Source organism: Hippoglossus hippoglossus, chromosome 14 (genome assembly GCF_009819705.1).
Source record: "Hippoglossus hippoglossus isolate fHipHip1 chromosome 14, fHipHip1.pri, whole genome shotgun sequence".
Classification (NCBI taxonomy): domain Eukaryota; kingdom Metazoa; phylum Chordata; class Actinopteri; order Pleuronectiformes; family Pleuronectidae; genus Hippoglossus; species Hippoglossus hippoglossus.
The window spans coordinates 5,760,197-5,781,791 of record NC_047164.1 but is presented as its reverse complement, the minus strand read 5'-3'; the positions used below and the strand labels follow the sequence as shown (position 1 = coordinate 5,781,791).

The 21,595-nt window shown below is 42.4% G+C and overlaps 3 protein-coding genes across 5 annotated transcripts; 2 read left to right on the top strand and 1 right to left on the bottom strand.

The window, feature by feature from the left end:
• The first annotated feature begins 1,577 nt into the window (after window positions 1-1,577).
• Window positions 1,578-7,221, top strand: ca4c (carbonic anhydrase IV c). The gene is made up of 8 exons (XM_034607444.1): window positions 1,578-1,745; window positions 4,219-4,266; window positions 4,474-4,638; window positions 5,099-5,244; window positions 5,801-5,893; window positions 5,990-6,056; window positions 6,171-6,334; window positions 6,759-7,221. Exons 1-8 carry the CDS (start codon window positions 1,625-1,627, stop codon window positions 6,939-6,941), a joined length of 987 nt encoding a protein of 328 aa, XP_034463335.1. The 5' UTR covers window positions 1,578-1,624; the 3' UTR covers window positions 6,942-7,221.
• Window positions 7,222-8,456: 1,235 nt separating this feature from the next.
• On the bottom strand, window positions 8,457-14,775 carry asl (argininosuccinate lyase). 2 transcript variants are annotated; one of them, XM_034606739.1, is made up of 16 exons: window positions 14,618-14,775; window positions 14,319-14,513; window positions 12,772-12,855; window positions 11,927-11,983; window positions 11,708-11,805; window positions 11,540-11,617; window positions 11,337-11,414; window positions 11,204-11,256; window positions 10,868-10,930; window positions 10,648-10,762; window positions 9,956-10,037; window positions 9,701-9,763; window positions 9,528-9,611; window positions 9,163-9,243; window positions 8,961-9,067; window positions 8,457-8,846 (listed from the first exon to the last, which is right to left on the bottom strand). In XM_034606739.1, exons 1-16 carry the CDS (start codon window positions 14,630-14,632, stop codon window positions 8,702-8,704), a joined length of 1,398 nt encoding a protein of 465 aa, XP_034462630.1. In that variant the 5' UTR covers window positions 14,633-14,775; the 3' UTR covers window positions 8,457-8,701. The 2 variants fall into 2 exon arrangements, with proteins under 2 accessions (XP_034462630.1, XP_034462631.1); XM_034606740.1 differs by having other exon boundaries at window positions 8,459-8,846; window positions 9,701-9,760; window positions 9,953-10,037; window positions 14,618-14,672.
• A 1,943-nt stretch (window positions 14,776-16,718) lies between these two features.
• Window positions 16,719-20,345, top strand: LOC117774358 (protein FAM111A-like). Of its 2 annotated transcripts, XM_034606738.1 has the most exons (6): window positions 16,719-16,906; window positions 17,562-17,637; window positions 17,776-17,838; window positions 18,280-18,845; window positions 18,909-19,660; window positions 19,712-20,345. In XM_034606738.1, exons 4-6 carry the CDS (start codon window positions 18,644-18,646, stop codon window positions 20,177-20,179), a joined length of 1,422 nt encoding a protein of 473 aa, XP_034462629.1. In that variant the 5' UTR covers window positions 16,719-16,906; window positions 17,562-17,637; window positions 17,776-17,838; window positions 18,280-18,643; the 3' UTR covers window positions 20,180-20,345. The 2 variants fall into 2 exon arrangements, with proteins under 2 accessions (XP_034462629.1, XP_034462628.1); XM_034606737.1 differs by having other exon boundaries at window positions 16,727-16,906; window positions 18,280-19,660.
• The last annotated feature ends 1,250 nt before the right edge of the window (window positions 20,346-21,595 follow it).

Here is a 21,595-nt window from a genome sequence, read left to right as displayed (position 1 = left end):
TAAATATATTTCTAATGGCATCAGCTTGTGAAGTTATTCAGGTGTGTTTCCTAATTTTCTGTGTCATGGCTTCCACTCATTAATCTACATGGTAAGAATACGGCTGAACCAATTGTTTCATGGAGCAAGACCACAGTGGTGGACGTGTTGCATGTGACGACTGGTGATTAAGATGCTGTGTTCATACATGTCACAAATAAATGATCGGTCTATTTATTGATCTATCCTGCTCAGGCTCTGAGGGTCACGCTTGGGTTTGGACAGCAGGAGCCAATCCCTGCTGACATTGGTCGTTAGTCCATCACATACAGAGACAAACCATTTAGAGAATCCAGTTAACCTAACCTGCAGGAAAAGATTGGCATCTAAATAATAAATAATTATATTGAACATTTACATAATGTTCTAATCTTCATAATAATATCTATAATGTAGATTATATATTATGTAGATTTAAACTAACCTAAACCTAATCTAAACAATTCTATTTTCACCTAACCTTAACCTACATATCTACATAATGTACAAATCTTCATGATGCATCATAATGTTAGTTTATATGCACAATATTAATAAACTTTTGTGTTTCATACTAACAGGAAACAACAGATTTGAAAGAAGATTTTTGTGCGTGATGCCAGTTTTGATTTTGTGACACCACTTGAGGCGATATATATCAGTGTTTTTACATATGTAGCTGTAAACACACTGGGATGTGTCAAACCAGTGACGATCCCGTTAAACCATTAAACTGTGGCACCTTTCAACACATTCAAAACCAGGTTTGAACAACGTTTATGGGATAATCACAGTTTTTAGTTTGACGGGCTTGATCTGGAAATAAGATCACGGTTCCTGGTGTTGCCACCAGGTGTCGCCAGGTGAGGATGTTTGCTCCATCACTTTTTGTTTCTTCAAGGCTGACACACACACACACACACACACACACACACACACACACACACACACACACACACACACACACACACACACACACACACACACACACACACACACACACACACACACACACACACACACACACACACACAGAGAGAGAGAGAGAGATTTCAAGGACACTCTAACCTTAGACATTGTTACTACTTGTTTAACCCTAAACTTAACCTAACCTTAACCTAACTTTAAACTAAGCCTCACCCTTTACCTAACCATAAAATGGTTCACATTATGGGGATTTGTCTTCCTTATGGGGACAACAATTAAGTCCCATAAGGAAGACAAGTCCCCATAATGTGACTGGCAAAACAGTATTATGTCCCCACAACGTAATACCTGGACCACACACACTCAACCTTGTACTTCTAACCCTGCCTGACCCAGATCCTTAAACTTAATCTAATATAAACCGGATTTTACCCCAAACCACAAAACTGAGTCTTTACCCTCAAACAAAAAGGTGAAGTTCTCGCTCCGCATCTGCTCAAATTGGTCTCACAAAGACGCAGACGTCACAAGTACACACACACACACACACACACACACACACACACACACACACACACACACACACACACACACACACACACACACACACACACACACACACACACACACACACACACACACACACAACTCTTCATAGAAGTTTCCCTCCCACCCTCAAATGCTGAAGAGTCAGAATGTGAAGGCAGTTGAAATTCAGTCTCTGGTCATTGTGCTGCTCATGATCATGGGTTTTACTTTCTACCTCCTGGCTCTGCTTTCTCTCCTCTCTCAGTCCACAGGTAGGATACACACACACACACACACACACACACACACACACACACACACACACACACACACACACACACACACACACACACACACACACACACACACACACACACACACACACACACACACACACACACACACACACCCTGCTACTTATTTCAGGTTTTAAACTTAAAATGATCAATAATCAAGAGATTGTTGCAGCATTTCGTTCAGTTAGGTCTTTGTGAGTGTGACTTGTTAAGCTTGAAACGCCGTTCAGCTGGAGAACATAACGTGAAAATGCAGAAGAGACTTGAACAAGATAATTAACAGAGTAGAAAAGAAGAGAAATATATATCTGCAGCACAAAGATATGCACATTTTCTCATGTTTGCTTCTGGACAATTGTGGGATTATTCAACAAGAACATGTTTGAACTGACATTTATTTTTCTGCTGGTGAATTTCTCAGTAAATCTATCAAGTGGTTTGTCAACAAAAATAAACTGTCGAAAATATGTGAAAACATAACATCAATTTTTACTGTGATGGTAAAACAACAAAAATCAGCAAATTCTCCCAATTGAGAGGTTGAAATGTTTTATTAAAATAGATCAACTGGTTTTCTGTTGATCGATTAATCTGTAAATGTATTGATCGCCGCTGCTAATTTCAAGTGGACATAGTAACACCTTGACTGACTAATTGCAGTTATGCAGCAATATCTATCTAACGTTTGCTAAAATAGAGTTAAATTCATCCACAGAGCTTTTACAGCTTCTGAGGAGAAATATATACGGAATCATTCAAGGGGTGAAATTCTTTCAGATTTTGGCTCATTGGAAAATCAACGAGGAAATATAAAGAAAAGAAGAGGGGATGATTTAAAATAAAAGAGTAACGTTTGTGTATTCGTGCCTTTTTCCGCACAACTGGGTTTGGCACAGGTGCGGGAGCCAGGTGGAGTAGAGCCAACCTCCACCTGATGTGCATTGTTCTCAGCTGGTGAGAACTGATGTCCCCTCTCAAAGCACGGCATTGTGGGGTTAATCTGCGTTCCTATATTAGCTAAATGGTTCTCTGTCGCACTGTTCATTCCCACAGTGGAGTCACACACCGGAGCTCCATTCACATCAGTGAATACAATACACAACCACAGCCCAAGACTCACAAGAGACTTCCCCAGCACCTGTTGCATGGACGTGTTCAGTAGTGTGAAGCCAGTGAAGTGGGTTTTTTTGTTTATTTCTGAGCCAGACATTCACTTCCCACTGAAAACAATCAGAGTAATCACAACACAACAAAGAGACTTGTTGTGGGTTTCTTCAGCTTATAGTGACAGGCGTGGACTTATTAATACGAACCAATAAAGGATAATGGCTTTTACTTGATCCAAGTCCGTCCGTTAAGTGAAACATTTCCATTTATTCATTGGTTTTGAGCTATTTGGGACATTTTCACCAGTTACAACATGGGCCACTTTAGGTTCACATCCAGATTACACCCTGCCGAGAGCACCGCATGTTTGCCCAAAAGGGCCACATTTGTTTTGGGATATTTGGGCGACATTTGCTATTTTACTCGTGGGCCACTTAAGGCTCACATCCATTTTGTTCAGGCCAGAACTGCAGCATCATTGCCTGAAATGACCCAAATAATCAGTGTGGCTTCTTTCTTTACACCCTCATTTGTTAGTTTGTGAGCAAGATTACACAACAACACCTAAACGTAGTGGAAGGATGTGATATGGGTCAGGGAAGAACAAATTACATTCTGGTGCAGAATCAGATCCAGATCAAGGAGAGGATCCCGGAATAATCCTGTTTTCTCAGATAATAATTCATGGATGTGGAGGAAAAGAACACAGCATGTTGAGGGGACTGAACAAAACCCATCTTTGAGACAAATTTATAGAACAAACTGTTTAGTTAGGTCCATGTCCCATCTGCAACAATGACTTGAACTGCAGCCAGCCACCAGAGGGCGATCAAGATAATTTGGCTTCACTTATGTCATCTTTATGTACAGTCAATGGTGGAAAATGCTTAGTCCCACTATTATATATTTCAGTATTTGTATAACATCTGGTTTAGGTATACATAAAGCTGCCACTGACTTTGACTGTAAAACATTTTTTGGTCATGGTTTCTTAATAAAGCTGCTTTCAGATCATGTTTATATAATCGAGCATGAAAAGACAACTGAAGGGCAGGATTAGTAATGCGAGAAATAATAATTATCTTGGATTATGTGTGAGTGTGAGTGTGTGTGTGTGTGTGTGTGTGTGTGTGTGTGTGTGTGTGTGTGCTTTGCCCGCTCGGCCTTCTCAAAGTCCAACTGCACAGCACAAACACATAAGCAGATCAGCTGAAATCGCTGACTGGGGAAAACAAACCCATTGTGGCCAATAGAGCGTGAATGTGAGAAACGATTAATACTCATTCATTAAGTGCAGAGAGCCTCCTCAAGAATACACTGTCTGTCTGTGTTTTCTCTGCAGCTCAGTGGTGCTACCAGAGCCAGTACTCCTGTGATGACACATGCAGAGGTAAGACCTGGATATTGTGCTGCTCACCTGAGCTTAATCAAAGAGCAACGTTTTAAGTTTAACCCTGAATGTAGAGTGGGGGTGCGTTCCTGCTCAACTCAGACTGGTTCCACTGGAAAACCACACGTGAGCCAGTCTGCTAAGGTAACACTCAGGTGGTCCGGTCCCAGATTTGATTTTGTGGCCTCTTCTGTTTGTATTGTTCAGACCCCATCCACTGGGCAGCTCAGTTTCCCAGCTGTGGAGGGTTACGTCAGTCACCAATCAACATCGTGACCAGTAAGGTGCACGTCAACAGCGCCTTGCCACCCTTCCACTTCATTGGCCACACCGACGTAATCAACATTACAGTGGAAAACAAAGGGCACTCAGGTAATAAAAAAAGTTTGCTTTATCCTCCTTAATAGACAAAACAGACCGCATTCGGATGTGGGACACTTCTGGCAATGCTCCGGCACTTCTGGCCAGTCTTGTGGCCCAAAAAGATGGAGCCTAAAGTTGCCCACCGTAAAAATAAAATAAAATAAAATAAAAATAAAAATAGTACATTCTAAATTCCAAAACAAATGCGGGTCCTTTTTTGGCAGACACATGGTGCTCTAGGCAAGGTGTAATCTGGATGTGAGCCTACAGTGGCCCGAATAGCACAAAACAAATTCACATATATCGCTATGGCCTGTTTGTGGCCCAGATCTGGCAAACAACAGCGGATCACCCAAGTGCCATCATTCCATTACGTGGGATTTGGCCACGTGGGAGGGGAACTGAGTTTGTGAAAAGGTGCCTGTTCAACTTTGACCTCTGCGTGACGAGACTTGTCTCCTCCCTGCAGCTCACTTTCACCTGCCACAGTCGGTGCGGCTGACCGGAGGCGCTCTTCGCGGTCACTACAGAGCGGCCCAGTTTCACTTCCACTGGGGGGGGAATGGCAGACCTGGATCAGAGCACACCATCGACGGAGAGAGATTCCCCATGGAGGTACAGCCCTCACGAGACAGCATCAGACAGTGACACGGACCAGGAACTGTGAGAGGAGATGTACTCGAGTGCAGGCCATTAACAGTGGCATGTATTATTGTTTGAGTTGAATTGAATTAAACATGTTTATCATCAGGACATTTCTCAGACTGGTGGTTAAGCTGTGTTTCAATGGGAAAGTTTCCTTTAAGTAAAGTGGATTCTTTTTTTTTTTTTTTACATTTGTGTCATTTATCTGATAAAGTTATTCAAATTCATTTTCAGCGTGTGCAGCCTGAAGTGTAACATGAGAATTATATAGAACTCTGCATTGATAAATTATGAAATAGATTTGCTATAATTAATTAAAGTGAAAAGTCAATATTTTTTACTGTAGGAGCTACTCACCACTATTGTTACATTAGTCTGGCTGGATGGTGGAATACAGCTTTTGAATGTATTCATACTACAACTGCTCATTATTAATTAATCTGACACAATATGAAAACTACAGACTGTACTACAGACTGTACTACAGACCAGCACACTACAGGCTTGTCCTCCTCTCTCTGTTCAGCTGCATATAGTCCACATCAAGGAGCCGTACGGTTCTCTGGCAGAGGCAGAACACGACATGGCGGGTATCGCTCTGCTCGCCTTCCTGTTTGAGGTAATGGGCTTGGGATGGGGTCAAACTCTGCTTTCTACATGTTTTAACTTTCAGACGGTTCAGGGTTGTGTCACAGTGCTGACGGTCTCCTCACAGGAAACAACAGACGATCATCCTAGTTTGAACACGGTGATAGCTGCTCTGGGCCGAGTGCAACACAACGGTATGAGCTGGAAAGTCACTTTAATGTGTGAAACTTGATCCATTTTTCACTCTATCGCACAATTTGACCAAATTCCTGACTTGACTTAATCTGACACGTCCGCTCTGTGTTAAGGCAGCAGCACAGTGATTCCAAACTTTCGCCTCAGTGACATTATCCCGCCTGCGAAGGACCTGCACAGTTACTATCGCTATGTGGGCTCCATGACAACTCCAGGGTGCGAACAGGCAGTTGCCTGGTCAGTGTTTCACAGGACCCTGTCCATCAGCAGCCGTCAGGTGAGCAAGAGTCACTTAGTACAGTTAGAGTGTTAACTCTGTGTGTGTGTGTGTGTGTGTGTGTGTGTGTGTTCTCAAAGTGACTATATGAAGTATAGATACTCAAACCAGGCAACATGCACTAAATAAGACAAATCTTTCTATCTCAGGAGAAGTAAGTGTTGGATCTGGCCTTGTTAGATCTAATGGTTTATTAGATTAAATTAGATTAATTATGTTTTATAGGTTCTGATTGTATGCAAACGTTCTGCAAAGTTAAAAAGTCTAAAGTCTCTGGTGAAGTAAAGTAAAAAAACACTAAAGCTCCTGAAACGCTTCATCAGTAGTCTGGCTAAAACGTCTGATGTCACATGACATCACAATACCTCACCTCAATATGAGCAGAAGGTGTCAGCTTTGAACTTGTTTCTATTCTTCTCTCCAGCTGGATGCAGTAGTTCAGCAGTGTCAGTTCTGGACCGGACAGCCCATGACTGACATCTTCAGACCCACACAGCCTCTGGACGGCAGAGTCGTGTACCGCTCCAAGGCCGCCGCCGCCGCTCCGACAAGCGCGTGGTTCTGTGTCTTCTCAGTTGTGCTCATGACAGCGGGTCAGATACTCTGACTCAGCACATTAAACACCTGATGATCTAAGCGGCAGAAGTTAGTATGTGTGTAAAGGGAACTTTTTAGCTGTGTGTTAGTGTAACAGCAAACTGTCAGTGTCCATGTTTATCATCAAACTAAATGAATGCTACTGAATATCTACATGCTACTAAATTGTAAATAAAGATGGACGACATGTCCCCACTTTCTCAAATCCAGAAATGAAGCCAAAATATCCATGTTACGTACGCCACCATCTTGTACTGATGTTGTCGTTTGAAGCCAGATCGATCAGTAATCAGGGGGCGGAGCCGCTGTATCAAGGTCCAGTGGATTTTTGCGCTCGACCAATCATGAGTCAGTCTCAGCTGCCAATCATGATGTTTAACCCTGTTAATGTAACTTATCAGAAACATCAACACTTGAACATACATGTGATAACAACATAAATAGCTTTGAAGTCTGTACAAGGTGGGACACCCTGCACCTTTATCTTTAACCCTCAAATTACTAAGTTCCATTTACCATCTTCTAACATTCAGGCGCCCAAACAAGACGCCTTGGCCTCACTTTTGTGGAGCCGTCATGTCGTCCATCTTTATTTACAGTCCATGTTTGAGGCAGCGACAGAAATTATCAGGCAGAGTTAATGTTTTGTTTGCTGTTATTTTCCCAGCAAAAAATTTGCTGACTGTGTATGAAAGGGGGGGGGGGCGTAATTTTCACTATCTAGTAAGAATAAATATGGTTTGATTTAGTAGCGGTAAATTAACTAACACTTAATGTGCAGTTACATTATAGATGTTTTTAAAGAATGTTAATTTTGTCTGTCGTGCATCCTAGACAATGAACCTACTGCCCGGACTCCACGACTTTCCCTCCGGGCACTCACCACCCCGAGGTTCACATGGTGATTTTGAGCGAAATATCTCAACAATGTCAGTAATTAAATTAGATAATATAACAATACAGCTTCTCGCTTTGCAGCACATATATATATGTGCTGCAAATACAGCTTCTCGGTTTGCAGGTCTTGTAGCTACTTGATATGTTGATCTCCTCTCGAGCCAGTCAGAGTACATTGTTTTACGTTTATTTGTCAGAAAACTGAATAAGTTCTAAACGTGCATAAATATCTGTGATGCTTTGCCAGACAAAAAATGTATTCTCTGCTCCTGCTTATGATTTCATTTCTTTGAGTGCGGCAGAGAAATGTGTCACCAGATTTACTATAAAAACTGTAAATGGCCAGAACAACCTAGAGAATATATTTAAAAACACAGTGACTGGGTGTTACCGGGGGAAAACCAATAACGGATTACATGTGAAAACACTCCTTGTAGTTGTACCTTGTTCAGACCCATAATGTTAAACTATTTAACTTTAATGAATAATTTTATATCCATTTCTCTGCTGTAAAAAAAAACCAGATCCTTTCTGAACCATTAAATGACACCATCATGTGCATGTGTGTGTGTGTCTCTGTGGATCTACACAGGAAAATATCTGATGGATACCCAATGATGGATCAAGCTGTAAAACACAAGTAACATTTATTCCTTATTTGTCGAATACGTTTACACGAGTCAGGTCTTTTGTAACATTTGTTGTCTGTGCTTGATCAACTGAATCCTCTGTCAATATGGTTGTTTGAAAAGAAGAAGGGTGAGTGTTTGAAAGGCAACGTGGTTTCTAATTCTTCCTGACCTCAGTCTGATATTTCATCTTCGTATTATCAGTAAACCCGATTCAAATATTCAAGGTGTTACTTGGCCGAGGTCACTGTTTCGGTTTCTTGAGCCAGTTCCTCAGGTGTTCCACCTGTGCAGCGACGCTACTCTTGGCTGTGCCTCCGGGGGCGCTGTACTGCTCCACACTGCTCCTGTAGTCCCACACAGAGGATACATCGCTTCCAAACAGCGGGCTACATGACAGAGCAGATACACACATCAGGAAAAAGAAGAGGGAGAACACTGGGAAAAAATCAATATGCTTATAGGTTGCACGTGTGTATGAGTAACAAAAGAGAGACAATCACCTAAGAGTACTCAGGTCTTCCACAGTGAGTTGGTTCAGTGCGATATTTTTGGACTCAGCCATAAACACAGCTTTACCAGAGACGCCATGGGCCTCTCTGAATGGCATCTGCAACACAGAGTAACACAGAGTAACACAGAGTTCCACCGTAACACACAAACAAATCATCACACAACATCACAACAGATCTCTCAAGTACTCACCCCCTTCCTCACAAGGTAGTAGGCCAGATCTGTAGCCAACATGTCAGGACTGAGGGCCGCTTCCATCACACTCTGGTTGATCTGAAACACGAAAGAAACGTCAGTGGAAACTAAATCATCGTCAGTTTGTCTCAGAAATCTTCAGCATTATCTTTGTAGAAAACGTAGGGTTTGAACCGTGGCTTAAAAAAACAAAAAACACTGTTACAGTCTGAGTGTTAATCCAAGTCCATTGTACTACGTTTACATTTAAACATTAACCCTGCTACGGATACGCAGACTCCAGAGTATAAGAGCCAGTAAAACTGAGAAGCCAATGCCTGGTGTAGTGTTGTTTTCAAAATGATTAACAGTGAATCTCAGACCTGGAGAGTTGACATGACTCCAGTCGTCACCTGCAGCACAGCATGCACAGTATCATAGCAGTCAAACATGGCCTCCTTATCCTCCTGAAGAGGGACAACAAACACAAAGACAATGTCCAGAAACAAAGTTTTTTCCCATGAAGTGAAAGACGAACAAAAACACACTTTCCCACCTGCAGGTCTTTGTTGTAGGTGCTGGGCAGGCCCTTCAGCGTCATCATGAACCCTGCACACTGAAACACAGACAAAGACGAAACCTGGTTCAACAAATGCAAAACGTTAAACAAATTTAACGAGAAAGCAGTTAAGTACGTAATTATGGAAATTGGTTGAGAGTTTATGCGAAATCCTGCTAACTAACATACGCTAATGAAAACGTGACCTCGTAACAAGGTCTCTTCAGAACCTTCTATCTTTAGTCTTACTCGGCCAAAGACACGACCTGCTTTGCTCCTGATCAGCTCCAGACTGTCGGCGTTCTTCTTCTGGGGCATCAGACTGCTGCCTGTGCTACACACGCACGCACACACACACGCACATAAAAGACAAATACAGTCAATCTTTCACTTAAATTACATAACATGAGGTTTGGACAGAACATAAGACTTAGGGTAGTTGCTGAATATATGTACAATTGTATCATCAAGTATAGTATCCATACAGCAGCAATAATCAATAGAAGAAACTTCTATGTAAAAAATATATTACAATAAATTGACTTTCATGTCAAGATCAGACTAGTTTCATGTGTTTGATTAATATTCTTGAGTCCATCAAATATCAAATCCTGAAACAAACACACGCCCTGATCACTTTAAAAAATATGACATCAGTGAATTAAAAGTACATGAGGAGCTTTGAACAAAACCACAGAATAACTTGTGGGCGAACTCTGCCAAGGTTAGCGTTCTATCTCGCAATATAAAATTCTTATTTGATCCAAAATTAAATGGGTTCTTCCTTGACCCCATGCACCGACCAAGTTTCAATAAAATCGGTTTAGTAGTTTTTTGCGTAATCCTTCCACTAGACAGACAAACAGCGATGAAAATATAAACCCTGTTGGTGGAGGTAATATCTTTCTGTACTTTAAGGATCGCGCAATAAAAAGCCAACTGACCTGTAGGCGTCAGACAGTGTGATGAAGGAGAACTCCTTTGTGCTGTACAGCAGCAGGTCCTCCGCCATCTTACTGAGGTGGGTCACACATAACGAAGCCCAGAACAAGAACTCCGCTAAAGAAACACACACACATGGAAACACGAACATTAGACAACTCAGGAAGAGGTGACGTCATCTCAACATGTCAAACTCGGCTGGCTGGCTTGTGGTTTACGTACCAACAAAGTCTCTTTGGCCCGTGGCGTCCATACTGTTTAGACTGATGTCCTCAAACTCCAACTCTGCAGATTCAGAGAAGAAGAACATGTGTTGGTTTGGTTTTTTTTAACCTGCAACAATTGATTTATTTTTTGGCCACTTGGAGGCAACGGAAACAAACAAGTATTGACATGTAATCACCTTTTAAAGAGCCATGTCTCTTCTGTTTGATAATTATCCAATACTTCCCATAAAGCTATTTGAAGTTTCACATTGTCATTTGATGTATAAAATATAAGTTATAGAGTTTTTAAGCCTTAAACTCTGTGGGTATTGTTTTGGCAAAGTGGCCTAACCTTTCCGCAGTAGCTCCCTGTCGATGTCAAATGGCGTTCCAGCGATGGCACCGCTAGTAAAGAAGCATTCTTATTAACCCATCATGTCTGCGTGTGGAAGTCAGTGTCAGATGAGTGTGTGCTCACTGTGTACCTTCCAAGAGGTAAAATATTAACTCTTCTCTTGATCTCCTGAAGCCGGTCGACATCTCTGCTCAGAGCAACAGCGTGACTGAGGAGCGGTTCAAATGTGGGGAGACAGAAGAAGGAGGCCGGCGTTGAACAACAAATATGATATATTTGGTATAAAAGCAGGAGACGTGCACTGCACAGCAAGTTTCTCTATGTAAAGGTCACCTCAGAATCCAGTGACTCCACCTGATTGGCTGAGCTCTTTGCATGTGGGTGTAACCGGGAAACAGGACGTCGATTTCTCTAAGGGGCAGAAAGAGGTGACAAACTTCAAGAGGGCACAGGTACCAGCAGGAGTGAGTGGTTGCACGTGACAGTGTGTTTTAAGCTTACGCTGCAGCCCGCTCCACCATGGTAGAGATCATCTGGAGGGCGTTTTCCGTGAGGGTTGAGATGGCGTCTCGCAGCCAAAGCCTCATGTCAGTCACCACCTGATCAACCAAAACACACAGAGCACGGCCTCACGGGCTACTCCTTCCTTTGAAACAACTCACAGGCTGAAACCCAGAATGATCTTTCAGTCAGTTGAATTCTAACCCTGTGAAGACAAACCTGGTCATTTCTGCTCCTGCCAGTGTGCAGCTTCCCTGCCGGAGCACCAATCAGCTCCTGAGAAAACAACCAATCAGAGAACTATGACATATCTTATCACAACCATCAGGTTTTTCAAGTTTTCAAGGTAAATTCCCATGAAAAGACCTAAAGTTTACAACTTCCCCTGTTATATCCGGGTGAGGTTTTCATAAAGGCCGGTACAGGTTTCTACCAAACCCCACACATATTTAAAACATTCAATTAATGAATCTTGTACCTTGTTTGAAAATATAGCTTTATAGTTTTTACTGTTTATATAAGTGGAGCATTGTAGTTCTTATGTGATTCTAACAGGAATAAACTGCATTTGCAGCAGTGCACTAACTGGGTGGTCTAGCGGCTAAATGCACTGTAGTCTGATGTATGTTGTTGTCTCAAAATAAAATACAGTACTGGTGCAATACAGACAATACATGTCAGTAGATTTAATTTAATCTGGCAGGTTTGAAAACCAAGATTATGATATTTTACTTTTACATATAATTCCTCAGCCAGAATCCAATTCTATTTTCATTATTTACTTTGTAGTTGTGGCTGTCCTTCTTACTTGTTATTGTTTTACTCTGAAAGCTTATTGCTTACTCTGGTGCATCACCAATATGATTGTATGTGTTCCTGATTGTCTGACTTCGATATTACAATAACAAAAAAAACTGATCTTCTTCAACCTCAGTTGCCGTAAATTATAATCATTTAATGTAGCTGACTAACAAACACAGCAAAACAGTGTATTGTGTGCGTCCTTTTAAAACGGGAGGCCCGGTTCTTAGAAATCCCTCGTGCAGCGTTACAGTGACGCTCACCTTGAGTCTGCGCTCGTTGGCCGTATGAATGTCTTCATCTCCAGGTTTAATAACAAAAACACCTTTAGACCACTCTTCAGAAATCTGAAAAGAACAAAACATTTGTACGTACTTCTATATATAAATCAATTTGTATCAAGTATTTGTAATATATGGACATGTTCTTACATATAAATACAGGTCTCTATTATTTAAATATGCTTATTAGTTAGAAAGATTTAGAAATAACCCACATTTGTTTGATTATAAAATAAAAAACATCTTGTTACAACAATAATCCTTTAACTTTATCGTCACAGACATATCTGTATTGGCGTTTATGTATTAAAACTTTCATTAAGAAACCTTTTTATTTTACGGAATAAACAATGCTTTTACGTTTATATTTTTTTTTTAAATCCCACAGGAAACAATGCAACTACTGTTATGATTATGTGAGAAAACAGCAGGATATCCTGGGTGTGTTGACGACGATCATAACACGCGACAGACGCACAAATGAAACAACAAAAAGAAAACAAATACGTCCGGATGAACAAGCTGTGTCGTACACACAGACTCAAATGTCAGGAGAGCGTCTGGTGGTTGGGTCCTGCCTCTGCATGCTGGACCACCTCACCTGAACACGCCAGAGATTTCTGTGTTGTTGTGAATGAGTGGAAAATCTCCTGCTGTATTGTTCATGTCTGAAAATGTCTAGAGTGAGTGTGAGTAGTCTTTGTCCCTGTGTGTCCTTTGTCCCTGCAGGTTGTTATGTTGTTTGTCCCTGTGTGTTGTTTGTCCCTGTGTTTCGTTTGTCCCTGTGTCGTTATGTCGTTTGTCCCTGTGTCGTTATGTCGTTTGTCCCTGTGTGTCGTTTGTCCCTGTAGGCTGTTATGTCGTTTGTCCCTGTGTGTCCTTTGTCCCTGTAGGCTGTTATGTCGTTTGTCCCTGTATGATGTTATGTCGTTTGTCCCTGTGTGTTGTTATGTCAACCCTCATGAGGACAAACTGTATGTAATGGATGGATGGAGAACGGTATCGACACATCTCTATTCACAACATCAGGGATAGAGTGAAATATGTAAACCTGGTCCCAGACCCCATGGTCCCAGGCCCCATGGTCCCAGACCCCATGGTCCCATGGTCCCATGGTCCAGGCCCCATGGTCCCATGGCCCAGGCCCCATGGTCCAGGCCCCATGGTCCCATGGTCCCATGGTCCAGGCCCCATGGTCCAGGCCCCATGGTCCCATGGCCCAGGCCCCATGGTCCAGGCCCCATGGTCCCATGGTCCCATGGCCCAGGCCCCATGGTCCAGGCCCCATGGTCCCATGGCCCAGGCCCCATGGTCCAGGCCCCATGGTCCCATGGTCCCGGCCCCATGGTCAGCCTCCACAGCTGCCAACCATCACATGATGATATTGTTCAGCAGCAGCACATTTTCAGCTGTCGTCCATCTACACGAGTCCACACTGGAGGGGCAGCCAGGGACACACTCCCCATCCATCCAGCGGGGAGGGACTGCCCTGCTGCGGGGTGTGTGTGTGTTTTCTCCGGGGAGTTTACCTGCTCCAGCCCGGGCAGGATCTGCTTCACCTCGTCGGCGGTGACCAGCTGTGCCTTCTCCAGAGCCCTCGCGTACGCCTTGCTCCCTCGGACATCAGCGTCCCACATCCTCTGGTCGTAAGCGATGGACGCGTTGAACTTCTCCATGACCGGGTCGGTGTCTCCCACGAAGCGACCCCCCCACAGCTTGCTTCCCTGCGGACACAGAGACACGACACGACCCGTTCAACATTGAGCGCTTTACGTTTATCTGCTAACTGACTGTTAGCTTCGCCCGTGTAGCGGCGGACAGACGTTACCTCTGTGGCGGCCATGTTCACTGACGGTGGAGAGTTGAGCTGTTTAACATGAGCCCGATGTAAACACGCGCGGCCGTGACGTCACCGACTGACGCGCTGAAGCGGAGGCTGCGTTCCAATACTCCATTTGGCTTAGGAACCTTCCCAGCTGAGTCACCTGACCCGGGCTGCGTTCCAATACTCCATTTGGCTTAGGAACCTTCCCAGCTGAGTCACATGACCCGGGCTGCGTCCCAATACTCCATTTGGCTTAGGAACCTTCCCAGCTGAGTCACCTGACCTGGGCTGCGTTCCAATACTCCATTTGGCTTAGGAACCTTCCCAGCTGAGTCACATGACCCGGGCTGCGTTCCAATACTCCATTTTGCTTAGGAACCTTCCCAGCTGAGTGACATGACCCGGGCTGCGTCCCAATACTCCATTTGGCTTAGGAACCTTCCCAGCTGAGTGACATGACCCGGGCTGCGTTCCAATACTCCATTTTGCTTAGGAACCGTCCTAGCTGAGTGAAATGACCCGGGCTGCGTCCCAATACTCCATTTGGCTTAGGAACCTTCCCAGCTGAGTGACATGACCCGGGCTGCGTTCCAATTCTGCATTTTGCTTAGGAACCTTCCCAGCTGAGTGAAATGACCCGGGCTGCGTTCCAATACTCCATTTTGCTTAGGAACCTTCCCAGCTGAGTGAAATGACCCCGGCTACGTTCCAATAGTTAATTTTGCTTAGGAACCTTCCCAGCTGAGTGAAATGACCCGGGCTGCGTTCCAATTCTGCATTTTGCTTAGGAACCTTCCCAGCTGAGTGACATGACCAGGGCTGCATTCCAATACTCAAATTTGCTTAGGAACCTTCCCAGCTGAGTGACATGACCCGGGATGCGTTCCAATACTCCATTTTGCTTAGGAACCTTCCCAGCTGAGTGAAATGACCCGGCTGCGTTCCAATACTCCATTTTGCTTAGGAACCTTCCCAGCTGAGTGACATGACCAGGGCTGCATTCCAATACTCAAATTTGCTTAGGAACCTTCCCAGCTGAGTGACATGACCAGGGCTGCATTCCAATACTCAAATTTGCTTAGGAACCTTCCCAGCTGAGTGACATGACCCGGGCTGCGTTCCAATACTCCATTTGGCTTAGGAACCTTCCCAGCTGAGTGACATGACCCGGGCTGCGTTCCAATTCTGCATTTTGCTTAGGAACCTTCCCAGCTGAGTGAAATGACCAGGGCTGCATTCCAATACTCAAATTTGCTTAGGAACCTTCCCAGCTGAGTGACATGACCCGGGATGCGTTCCAATACTCCATTTTGCTTAGGAACCTTCCCAGCTGAGTGAAATGACCCGGCTGCGTTCCAATACTCCATTTTGCTTAGGAACCTTCCCAGCTGAGTGACATGACCAGGGCTGCATTCCAATACTCAAATTTGCTTAGGAACCTTCCCAGCTGAGTGACATGACCAGGGCTGCATTCCAATACTCAAATTTGCTTAGGAACCTTCCCAGCTGAGTGACATGACCCGGGATGCGTTCCAATAGTTAATTTAGCTTAGGAATCTTCCCAGCTGAGTGACATGACCCGGGCTGCGTTCCAATACTCCATTTGGCTTAGGAACCTTCCCAGCTGAGTGACATGACCCGGGCTGCGTTCCAATACTCCATTTTGCTTAGGAACCTTCCTAGCTGAGTGACATGACCCGGGCTGCGTTCCAATTCTGCATTTTGCTTAGGAACCTTCCCAGCTGAGTGACATGACCCGGGCTGCGTTCCAATACTCCATTTTGCTTAGGAACCTTCCCAGCTGAGTGAAATGACCCCGGCTACGTTCCAATAGTTAATTTTGCTTAGGAACCTTCCCAGCTGAGTGAGATGACCCGGGTTGCGTTCCAATAGTTAACTTTGTTTAGAGTTTTCTGCCTCCCCTACACTATGTATTATTATTTGTCATTTTTCTGTGTATTTTTTTTAGTCCTTGCTGAATAAAACTTCTCAGTGTATTGTTTCTTCATTTCCTGTTTTGTGTAATAGGAAAAGATTCAACAATTTAAAATCAGTATCTAACACTGTCTCATCCACCACGAGCCGGTTCCTAGTTTGTGCTTTTCTGCAGTGACACAGATTGAACAACAGGTGGAGATATTTTGAGAGCTTTGTTCTTCAGCTACAATGATCTGAATCCACGACAAGGCAAATAATGAGAGGAGGATCTGTTGAAATTTGAAAGTCTCATTCGCGGAAGTCGTTTGACACGGACATACCTCGGGGATTCAGCACAAAGAACCAGGAGAGACTGTAAGTAGCGGTTTTCGATGAATTATTCATATTTAAAAATACTATGAAAGTACAGATCAGGCCCGGATCTAGACTGCTTAGATCAGGGGGAGGGGGGGGATTACGAAATTTGGGAAACTTTTCACACAGTGGACTTAGGGTTCAGAGTTTTTCCAGAATACGTCACAATAACTATTCTCTGATTAAAATTTATCTTTATTCGAATTATCCAATATCGATTGATAACAAGGACAGATCGATCACACCCAATCCCCGGGTGGAAAAACAAGTTTCGTTTTCGGTGCAGCCTTCAGAGGACAAGCCAAAGTTTCTGGGAGTGCACAGTTTGTTCATCTGCTGAAGCAAACCAGGCTGTTGAACTTATTTTTGAACATGTTTTAAATGAATGACTCCTGCGTCATTTAAAATAATCTTTGACATGAGTTTTGCCAACAAGATGTGAATCACAGTTATCTATTTCATTACTATCTACAATTCCTGTGTAGATATGTGTTAACTTTTATTTTATTATATTTTATAATATCTTTTTATTCATTTACAATGGTAAGTATTTATTTAGATTTGATTCCAGTTTTGCTTTGTGGCAGAGTGAGAAGATGATTTGAAATATTCTTAGTCATTTGAAATCAATCATTCTTGTTTTCCTTTCCTGTAGATAAGATACTAATTCAGCTGGAAACCACGTGATAAAAATGGAACCTAAGTCGGAACCAATGGACAGAAGTATTGAGGTACTGATTGTGTCCTGTGTAGTGAAAAGTACACCAAATTCAAGTTGTTTCAAAAGTATATATCCTGTACAAGAATATTTTGATTACTGATTTACATCATATAATATCATTAATAATATCTCTCTCTCTTATCTCAAGAATAAATCAGAAGACCTGAAAGAGGAAAGGAGTCAATCTGGTCACCCAACTCTTGTTGAAAAGGTTTGTCTTGTAAAATACACACGTGTTTTCTTCTTCTGCAACATTTAACGTTTGATTTAGTCTGTGTTGGTGCTCACTTTCATCTCACTTCAGCCATGTTTTGAGATGATCAGTCAATAGCTGTGTCTCAAGTCAGGGGGGTGCATCCATTACCTCTTTGAAAAAACAGTATCATCACTGACGCACAATGAGTCCTGGGATAGGGAGGATCCACCCGTGGGAGCCGTCATTCCTCAGGGATGGAAGGAAACATTTGTCGGCCGCATTTGAAGGAGACTTTGAAATGAGACAGTCTCGTCGCGCCCCTGTGATGAAACTGGTCCTCAAATGCAGCCTCTGAAGGATGCAGCCCCTGAATTGAGACACAGTGGTCTTGCTTAAATCGGATGAAAATATTCTCCTGCGATTCACTTAAATATGGATTATTTTTCATTCCTATAGAAAAAAGAGCCACATCCAACCCATTCTTTCAAGTGGAAATCAGTGGAACAGAAAGCCACATTAGTGTCCTGCAACAGAGCCGGAACTGTTGAGGACTCACTGAAAAGGAACCCACAGTTTCAGGTAATAGCAAAAAAGAACAAAGGCAAAGAGCTTGTTCTTCTCAGGAATGGGAAACCTATTTGTTCACACTTTCCATGCAGCTTAATTAAAGATGAGTGTTTAACTTTCAAGTTTATCAAAGCTGTAAACACGACAGGGAAACAAGCTGCTGGCTCTGCTCATGTCAGAAGAAAGGGCTCATCTGATGAAGTTGTGTTGTTTCATGTACGGATGAAGGGGGGGGGAGGGTGTAAAGCGCATCATGAAGAACCCAGACCTAAAAAAGGATGTTGACGAAATTACAATTTTTGCGTACAAAGGGGAAACAGTAAAGCAAGCTCTAAGAAGAGATGCTCGATTTCTGGATATGGTATTCAAAAAGAGGTGCGTGCTCTCTACTGATGAAGTCGTCGTGAACATGTCCAATCTGGTGGATGACCTAGGTGACAAAACTTACACAATCAAACAGGTCAAAAATCTACCAGATAGTCAGCCTAGCAGTCTTGAAGATGATTACGTACAGTCAGCTGAGTCTCAGAGACCTGACGCTGAAGAAAACCAGGATCCTTCAGAGCAGTCAGTGAATGACAATACTGACACAAGTGGTAACACGGCAGCAGAACAAACCCCACTGCCTACCTCAGAAACAATGAGGATTCACCTCTCTTCACAGTTTGAAAATTTCATGAATGGGAAGAAAACGGTTCCCTTTTGGGTTGGGGATAAGACCCTTCCTATGAAGGAAATCTTGCGTGTCGAGTATGGAAAAAATGCTCAGACGTGTACAGACGTGAAAACAATGAAGAAACTGATGGGTTTCAGTGATTCGGTTTGTCAGGTTAGAATAAACGAGAGGGCAGTGGGGAGTGGCTTTCTCCTATTTGACAGGTTTGTCCTCACAAATGCCCATGTGGTCAAAGACGTTTATAATGACAGTGAAAGGGAGCTTAATAATAAGGTCATTGTCCATTTCTCTTATGAGAGTCTAAATCAGACGGAGAGAGAACAGGATTCGGTTGCAGAAGTAGAAGTAGAGGAGGTCGCTGGCTTTGAATACATCGAGGAGATGTATGACTGGGCTTTGTTAAAGCTCAAGGCTGGTGTGAACTTGCCTAATGACCTGTTAAATAAATGTGGATACGTTAACCAAAGCGATGGTGTTTGCATCATCGGGCACCCTGATGGTGGAGTGAAAAAAATAGATCCATGCTTGTGTATTGCACCTGAAAACCGAATCCAGGATGTGGAGAAGACCTGGATCAAAAATCAAGACAACACTGAATTGATCCAGGATGTGGAGAAGACCTGGATCAACAATCAAGACAACACGAAATTGATTACTCAGTGTTTCTTTGAAGGTGTGGCAGTATCTGTTAACCTTCGCAAAAATGTTCTAACTTACAAAACTTATTTTTATAAAGGGTCGTCTGGCTCTCCTGTCTTTGATAAGGACTGCAACGTTTTGGCAATGCATACAGGAGGGTATAAGTACAGAGACAAAAATACAAAGACAATAAAGAGTGTGATCGAGTTTGGCTATCCTTTGTCTAACATCATTGAACGCATCATTATCCAGTTGGTGGAAAGACAAAGGTTTGAGGTGTTGAAGGCATTCCTCGCTTCTGATCAAACAAACCTCAAAAAGACGATGAGCAATGTGAAGAAACTGGTTGAGAGCAGAAACCTTGAAGCATTCAAAGCTGTTGTACGCAGACCAGTGGCTGAAGAGGGAGCTTTAAAGAAGTGGTTTGAATTCTTCTGTCAAAGAGAGGAACCTGTCCCAATGGACATTGAATAAATGTACACAGACAAGTACAGTGCTAACTGCTGACAAAAGACAGTCAGTGAACAGTGAGCGAATCTGTTTTCGTAGATCAGGACTCTCGTAAGGAAAGGCCGGGAGTTGTAGAGGGATCAAACTGATGCTGGTTTATAATAATAAAGTAACAATAATCTCTTTTTGGGTAAAGGGAGCGGTGATTTTTAGCCTGATTGCAAATACTTGTTTTTGTTGAGGTTGTATTTTGTTCATGTGAAAAACAAACGTGTTTTTTTTTAAACTCAACTATCATAGTATGAGCTACAAATATCCATTGTCATGTTTTTTAACCTTGTGTCTTTTAGATTTTCGATTTAACCATTTGTTTTTAAATGTAAAGCATTTTGTGTGCATTTGCTGTATTTTGTCGTTCTATTTCAAATGTTTCTGTTTTGGAAAAGTCCATTGACCGGATAATTGGAAAGATCTTACCTGGTCCAAACTGGGGGATTCCTTTACTTAGTTACTCTGTAAGAAAATGACAATGATGGACGGGTGGGGCTTCAATTATTTTCTTTCTTGTATGAGTTTTGGTTGTCATTTGAAATAAAGGTATTTTCTTTAATCAGCTATATAAATGTATGAATGAAAGGTCAAAGATCAAAATCTGAGTTAAATAACACAATCTGACCTTTTCTGTCTCAACTGATGTCTGTTGGTGAAACTACACTTGTCCACATCACTGCACACATCTTTTGTATTGATATTAGTGTGTTTTTTGTTTGTTTTTAACTGGGATATACATGTAATTATTTCTTTGCTGACTATCATAGTTATTATTTTTCTCCATGGTTATTTTTGTATTTTCTAATTTTGTGATATTCTAACAATATTTCGGGTTGAGGCTTTAAAACTAGCCCATTGGGGTTTCTGCCTCCCCTGCACTGTGTAGTATTTGTTGTGATTTTTCTATGTATTCTTTTAATCTTTGCTGAATAAAACCTAAAATACCTAAGTGAATTGTTTCTTCAGTTCCTGTTGTGTGTAATAGGTTAAAGATTCAACAATTTGAAGCTTCGTTCTTTAGTTGTTATGATCTGAATCCACAACGAGGTTTTCTCACAAGTCCACGTCCTAGAATAAACCACATTTTCGAAAGAAAATTCCACTGAAAGAAGAAGAAAATACTTTATTGAGGTGTACAAAGATACTTAACACACCAAATATGGCATTTATCAGTGAACATGATCAGATCATAAAGCCTAGAAGAGAATATTTACACACACTTTATGAATTAAACAGAAGTTCAACTGAATTTTTAGTAATCTGCTCTTTTGTAAAAATCAATCTGCAAAGATATTAATTACATCCATTTTCTCAAAAGCAAACAAATAAAAATGACATTTGTGTTTTTTTTCAGCAGAGAGAAGTTGTCAAACTCGTGAAATAACCAGT

Bases quoted from the DNA above. Each gene is read 5' to 3' on its own strand.
- LOC117774358 (XM_034606737.1), top strand. From the start codon at position 18,644: ATGAAGAACCCAGACCTAAAAAAGGATGTTGACGAAATTACAATTTTT. The intron at 19,661-19,711 runs GAATTGATCCAG...CAAGACAACACG, and splicing joins TCAAAAATCAAGACAACACT to AAATTGATTACTCAGTGTTT.
- ca4c (XM_034607444.1), top strand. From the start codon at position 1,625: ATGCTGAAGAGTCAGAATGTGAAGGCAGTTGAAATTCAGTCTCTGGTC. The intron at 5,894-5,989 runs GTAATGGGCTTG...GTCTCCTCACAG, and splicing joins TGCTCGCCTTCCTGTTTGAG to GAAACAACAGACGATCATCC. The intron at 6,057-6,170 runs GTATGAGCTGGA...CTCTGTGTTAAG, and splicing joins GGGCCGAGTGCAACACAACG to GCAGCAGCACAGTGATTCCA.
- asl (XM_034606739.1), bottom strand. The intron at 10,038-10,647 runs GTCAGTTGGCTT...GTGCGTGTGTAG, and splicing joins ACACTGTCTGACGCCTACAG to CACAGGCAGCAGTCTGATGC. The intron at 9,612-9,700 runs GTGGGAAAGTGT...GTCCCTCTTCAG, and splicing joins CCTACAACAAAGACCTGCAG to GAGGATAAGGAGGCCATGTT.